This window comes from Nicotiana sylvestris, chromosome 1 (assembly GCF_000393655.2).
Source record: "Nicotiana sylvestris chromosome 1, ASM39365v2, whole genome shotgun sequence".
Lineage (NCBI taxonomy): Eukaryota > Viridiplantae > Streptophyta > Magnoliopsida > Solanales > Solanaceae > Nicotiana > Nicotiana sylvestris.
In genome coordinates, this window is record NC_091057.1 from 35,316,877 (window position 1) to 35,323,599 (window position 6,723).

At 36.6% G+C, this 6,723-nt stretch overlaps 1 protein-coding gene across 1 annotated transcript; it reads left to right on the forward strand.

Moving 5' to 3' along the window:
* The first annotated feature begins 200 nt into the window (after positions 1 to 200).
* Positions 201 to 6,351, forward strand: LOC104246573 (chaperonin CPN60-2, mitochondrial). The gene is made up of 18 exons (XM_009802386.2): positions 201 to 345; positions 445 to 469; positions 570 to 701; positions 1,744 to 1,903; positions 2,029 to 2,204; positions 3,341 to 3,436; positions 3,776 to 3,880; positions 4,008 to 4,094; positions 4,180 to 4,269; positions 4,356 to 4,436; positions 4,527 to 4,595; positions 4,714 to 4,791; positions 4,884 to 4,979; positions 5,101 to 5,200; positions 5,289 to 5,392; positions 5,538 to 5,643; positions 5,726 to 5,804; positions 5,898 to 6,351. Exons 1-18 carry the CDS (start codon positions 308 to 310, stop codon positions 6,001 to 6,003), a joined length of 1,728 nt encoding a protein of 575 aa, XP_009800688.1. The 5' UTR covers positions 201 to 307; the 3' UTR covers positions 6,004 to 6,351.
* Positions 6,352 to 6,723: the final 372 nt, after the last annotated feature.

The following is a 6,723-nucleotide window of genomic DNA, read 5'->3' on the forward strand; positions in this document are numbered from 1 at the left end:
CTACAATATTTTTTTTTTCTTTTCTAAAAAAAAAAGAGAACTACAGATTGACATTTTTTTATTTAAGTTAAAAACCTTTGAAGGCTTAAATTCTTCTTAAACCCTCTCTCATATATACTTTCTTTTTAGAGAATTACAGGACTCTTAAATATGAAATGATGATAGTAAAAGTAAAACCCTAAAACCCTAGAAGCTGCTTCTTCTAGACCCTTCTCTTTCCTCTCTAAATAAAAGACCTAAAAACTTTATATTCATCCCCCCACTTCTCTCTGTCTCTCTCACCAGCATTTTCTCAGTTGCAAAAAAAATGTATCGTTTTGCAGCAAGTCTTGCTTCCAAAGCCAGGTTTATAATCATATTCTATAACTTTTTTTTTTATTGTGTTAGAAAAATATAATCTTTATTAATTTAATTAACAAATACCATTTTTCTTTGTTTGTACAGAGTTGCAAGAACCAGCACCCAACAGGTGGGAAATATTTGTAAAGTTGATTTTTTTTGGTTGTTGTACAGATCAAGAAGAGCTGTATTTTGGATTTGTTGTTTAAATGGTTTTCCTTTTGTTGCAGATTGGCGGAAGGTTAAATTGGAGTAGAAATTATGCTGCAAAGGATATTAGATTTGGAGTTGAAGCTCGGGCTATGATGCTTCAAGGTGTTGAGGAACTTGCTGATGCTGTTAAAGTCACTATGGGTCCAAAGGTGAAATTCTTATTAAGTCATTATAAATATTGTTAATTATAAAACTATTGTGACTTATAGTTTCTTATTGTGGAAATTTTTTCGGAAACAGTCTCCCTACGTCCTAGTTCTAGGGTAGGGTTAAGGTCTGCCTAAACACTACCCTCTCCAGACCCAATTTGTGGGTATCACGGGGCTTGTTGTTGACCAAAAATTGAATAGTTTGAACCTTAGAGGGAATACTTGTTACTCAAGATTTTATTAGAACTCGTGCTAAAAATTTGAACTTCGGTGATATATTCTTGTTTCTACTAAATTAAAGTCACTATGGGTCCAAAGCTGACTTTTTTTCTTAACCCCATTAGTGCATATTCTTTGTTTGTTCTAATTTTTATGTTATTATTGCTATCTGGAAGTGAAACAGTTATTTCTACTGCAATTTGTTCATATATATATATATATTTTGAAATGTTAATTATAAAAACGATTGCGACTTGTAGTACTGTTTTTTATGTTATTTGATGAAGACTTGTGGTATTGTTTATGTAGCTTTTACGAATGTAAAGTTCTTCAGAATTGCCAAACATTGAATGGGTTGAAATGTAGAGAGAGTACTGCCAAACATAGGTGCTCAATTCTTTGGAAATGAACATAAATGCAATTATGCAGTCATGTCATTAGTTTCCATCAACCATGAACACTTTGCTGTCTTCAGATGCTCACATGCTTCTTATAGTGTACTGGAAAGTACTCATTAGGGCATATCGGGTTTTTCTGGATCTGATAGTTACCCTGATATGTCAAGCTGTTGGTCGCTTCGCTCTCTAGTTGGCAGAACTCGGACATTTCTGGCCAACTCGTTCCCTTGAAGCGAAAGTAGAATTAGTTGCCTTTTTATCACTCCTTGTTCCTGCTAGTCGAACTTGGAGAACACTGGGGCAGCAACATTCCATTTTGCTGGCATATTTCTAGGAGATGAGAAAGTTGTTGATTACCACTGCATATTTCTGGTGGTAACTCCATCATCATGAATGGCAATTGATGTTAGAAGTTTATTGTGTAGGGACGTAATGTGGTGATTGAACAAAGTTGGGGTGCACCCAAAGTAACAAAAGATGGTGTCACTGTCGCAAAAAGTGTTGAGTTCAAGGACAAAATAAAAAATGTTGGTGCAAGCCTCGTAAAACAAGTTGCCAATGCCACAAATGATGTTGCTGGTGATGGTAAGTCTTTAGAAGTCTGGTATTGCCTCTGCTGCTGGAGTTCTATGTTCTGTCACTTCGTAAGACTGAATTTATGATTTTCCGCCTCAGCATAATTGGTGGTTTTGTGTTTTTCTATTTTTCAGGTACCACGTGTGCTACAGTCCTCACCCGAGCAATATTTGCTGAAGGATGCAAGTCAGTGGCAGCTGGTATGAATGCAATGGACCTTAGACGGGGTATCACCATGGCCGTAGATTCCGTTGTAACAAACCTGAAAAGCAGAGCACGGATGATCAGCACATCAGAGGAAATTGCACAGGTATCTTTTTCAGTTTTAGTACTTGCACATAAATGTTACAGTGTTTTGTGGTACTGACAGATCTCTACCTTTTACTCAAAACCATCCTCGAAGGGAAGTGATAATAGTAAAAAGGAAGAAAAGCAGAAAGTAACAAATAGCCCCGTGGAGAGATTAGAGCCCGTTTGGATTGGCTGAAAAAAGTGGCTTTTAAGCACTTTTTAAGTGCTTGAGTTGGTTTTAGAAATAAGCAGTTACGTGTTTGGATAAAAATGCTTAAGCTGAAAAAAAGTTATTGAAATGTTTGGTAAACAAGTGCTGATAAACATTTTTTTTTCTGTTAAAATGACCGAGATGCCCTTAAAGCTGTCAACATTAAAAATAAGCTTATTGATGCATTTTTTATTTTAAATTAACTCAAATGCAAATTAATTTGTGTATCAATTCAGTTTAAGTTATAATACTGATTAGATAAGATTATTTTAATTAATATGAAGTACTTATTAGGTAAGGCATTAATTAATAATCGTAATTAAAAAATATACTTAATTATAAAAACAATTCATATAAAATTACCCACAAAGTAAATAAATTGATGTAAAATAGTTTTCAAAATTGAAGAACCACGTAAAAGTTACTTTCTTGTTATCTGCTTTCATATTTGATTATGCAAATGAATCAAAAGTGGAATTGGAAGGAATTAGAAGCTCTTGAAGTTGAGAAACAAGTCTTGCCAATCAGTTTAGAATACTCCTGAAATTATGATACCAGATATAAAGAAATGGGAAGAAAGAGAAATGGGTTAGAGGTTTCAGGAAGAGAGGGTACTTTGGAAATTATAGAAGTATGTAAGGGATAATAGGGTAAATTACTTGGTCAAACTCAAGTAGCCTTTAAGCCCCAAAAAAATAAGTTGGGATAGACCAACTTATTACTTTTGGCTTATTTTTAGTTATTTTGACTTAAAAGCTCTTGACTTTTTGTATTTGCCAAACACCAAAATAAGCCAAAAAGTGCTTTTAAGCTGGTTTGACCAGCTTTTAAGCCAATCCAAACACCCTCTAAATTAGTCACTGGAGTTGATACAGAAGTCAATCATCTGCTATGTTATGCACTATTTCCCATAAGATTCTGATTTTGTTATAATCCTTTGATAGGTTGGGACTATCTCTGCAAATGGAGAAAGAGAAATTGGTGAGCTAATTGCAAAGGCTATGGAGAGAGTAGGCAAGGAGGGAGTCATCACTATTCAAGTAAGTAATTCTACTTTCTATTTATGTATGCGGAGTTTGTACTAGTCTCGTGGTCTCTGTTGTCCTATATTTACCTATGTAAGCTATAAAGCGTGTATCCAAAATCAGAGTATGTTAGTTTATTGACTAACTCAGTGAGACCTGAGCAATTTTTGTTGGTGAGAGGGAGAATTTGGGCAAGAAATTAAGCAAGATGGAATTTGGATAAATTCTTTTGTTGCTCGGTTAAGAAAAACATCCGATCTTCAATTTGTATCATCTGTGCTTTGGCTGAGTTTTTGAAGACTTGGTTGTCTTGTTATAAAGGTGTGTAAATAACTCATTTCTATTATCATGCAGGATGGAAAGACACTGTTCAATGAGTTGGAAGTTGTTGAAGGGATGAAGCTGGACAGAGGTTACATCTCACCATACTTCATCACAAATCAGAAGAATCAGAAATGTGTATGTCTCTAGTTAGCTAATATTAGTGAAGCTTGCACGAGATCGTATTGCCAGCATGCTTCTCATATATTGCACCATGCTTGCTCTTTTCCGTTTGAACTCACTATTCTCTTGATATATCTGGCAGGAACTCGATGACCCACTAATTCTTATTCATGAGAAAAAGATCTCAAGCGTTAATGCTGTCGTGAAAGCATTAGAGTTGGCTCTGAAGGTGTAATCCTCTTTCTGAGATTATCAATTTGGTTTCTAATATTAGTCATGGAGCTGTCTGTCTTACTCTTACTTGATCTATTCAGAGGCAAAGGCCCCTCTTAATTGTGGCTGAAGATGTGGACAGTGAAGCACTTGCCACTCTTATTTTGAACAAGCTTCGTGCTGGAATCAAGGTATGTTGCTTATATATTTGCGGTGCTGTTTGTTGTTTAACTTGTCTTCAGTTTGGTGATTGCATATTGTCTGTAAATGTTTACAGGTTTGTGCCATTAAAGCACCAGGCTTTGGTGAAAACAGGAAAGCTAATTTGCAAGATCTTGCTATTTTAACTGGAGGCCAAGTGAGAACTTATTTACCGTGCTCATGTATAAGATAGTTGATATTTGTCTTAAAGATGCCTCAACCAATGTCTCTTACTGCTGTGTGGTAGGTTGTAACAGAAGAGCTTGGATTGAACATTGAAAATGTGGAGTTGGAGATGCTGGGATCATGTAAAAAGGTACTTTTCCCGTGCCTTTTGGCTGTAGTAGCCATTCCTTTAGTATATCTGTTCTCTTTTGAATGTATAAGTGCATGAGAAAATGGTGTGTTTTGTGATTCCTGTTCGACTTTCCTAGGTGGCTATTTCCAAGGATGATACTGTCATTCTTGATGGCGCTGGTGAGAAGAAGTCCATAGAGGAACGATGTGAACAGGTTTGTCTTGCTTCTGTTTTGCACCAATATCGGTACAACCGCTGCACTTCAGCATGGGGTTGAGCATATACTCGTGCTCTTTGTATTTGCAGATTAGATCAACCATTGAACTTAGCACATCTGATTATGACAAGGAGAAGTTGCAGGAAAGACTAGCTAAGATTTCAGGAGGTGTTGCTGTGTTAAAGGTATGCGTTTGTTTGCAACTTGTGCAAATGCAGAACTACAAGAAGAATTCAGACTTTCCTTTTAAGCTGAAAGAAGTTGCAATGTAGAATCTATATTAATTTTAACTGGATTAATTTTCAGATCGGAGGAGCTAGTGAAGCTGAGGTTGGCGAAAAGAAAGATAGAGTCACTGACGCTTTGAATGCCACAAAGGCTGCTGTGGAGGAAGGAATTGTTCCAGGTTATTATACTGCCGTTTTCATATTCCCCAGCTAACTGGGAATAACTAAGTAGTCGGAGATTAATATGTCGTTTTATTTTTATTGCAGGCGGTGGTGTTGCACTTCTTTATGCAGCAAAGGAATTGGATAAATTAGAAACTGCCAACTTTGACCAGAAAATTGGTGTACAGATTATTCAGAACGCTCTTAAGGTTTGCTTGCTTCCTTTATCTCTGCTATTTAACTCTAGAATATAGCGTCTCGGAAATAGAGTGGTTCAGCTCAAATGTGATGCCCATTTTGGCAAGTATCTTGAACTGCTATCAGCTTATGCCGTGGTTGAACCTGTGATTGCAGACACCTGTACATACAATAGCTTCAAATGCAGGAGTAGAGGGGGCAGTCGTGGTTGGTAAACTGTTGGAGCAGGACGACACTGATCTTGGATATGACGCTGCCAAAGGTATTGATATTCATCTTTTGTCCCGTTTCAATATAGACTGATCAAACATCCATTTTCTCAAACGACTGTTTCTATGCAACAGGTGAATATGTGGATATGGTCAAGGCAGGAATCATTGACCCGTTGAAAGTGATCAGGACAGCCTTGGTCGATGCTGCCAGGTTATAGCCTACGACACCCTTTGTATTTTCTCGTTCTTTCAGTGTAGGCATTGGATTCTTGCTAAAGTCCCTATAATGTTGTGTTCTATGCAGCGTGTCGTCTCTTTTGACCACAACCGAAGCAGTTGTTGTCGAGCTTCCTAAGGATGAGAAAGAAACTCCAGCAATGGGTGGCGGCATGGGTGGCATGGACTACTAGTGGCCAAGAATAGTAATTGAAGCTGCTTGACTTACAATTGGTTAGAACAAATGAAAATAAATTTAGGGTTGTTGCCCATTTTGATGAATCTTTATGAGAGGATAGGCACCCATTGTACCCATAGTAAGAGACTATTGTGAATTCATCTATATGTAGGTTGAGAATTTGTTAGTCTTTTTTTTTCCTTTCTGGAAACACAGTTTTTTCCCCTTATTTATTTCTACAATTTTACATGCAGCAAAATCTTGCTGTCACCTCGTAGTCAAACTGCTTTATTTCATATTCCCGAGCTGAATGTTTATTGGAAAGAGTCTCTCAACCTTCCCATAGGGGTAAGGTTTGCACACACACTACCCTTTTTATACTCCACTTGTGGGATCTCATTGGTTTTTGTTGTTGTTGTTGTTGTTGTTGTTGTTGTTGTTGTACCTCGTAGCCAAACTGGTAACAGATAAGCTACCATCTGTTTCCTATCCAGACTGCAAAATTGGAAAGAAGAAATATTTAAGAAACTTTTGATTATTCACAGTATAAGATTGTAAATGGATTGATATTCATAATTTCTGCTCATAAAATAAGATACTCAAAAATTGTTAAACTCTTTTTTGTTATTAGGTAAGTAGGCATGATAAGAAGCCAATGAATCAAGCAAAGTTGAATGGTTTCTCTATGGGTTATTCACTAACCAATGATAAGGCTTTGTTCTTGTTATGCATCTTC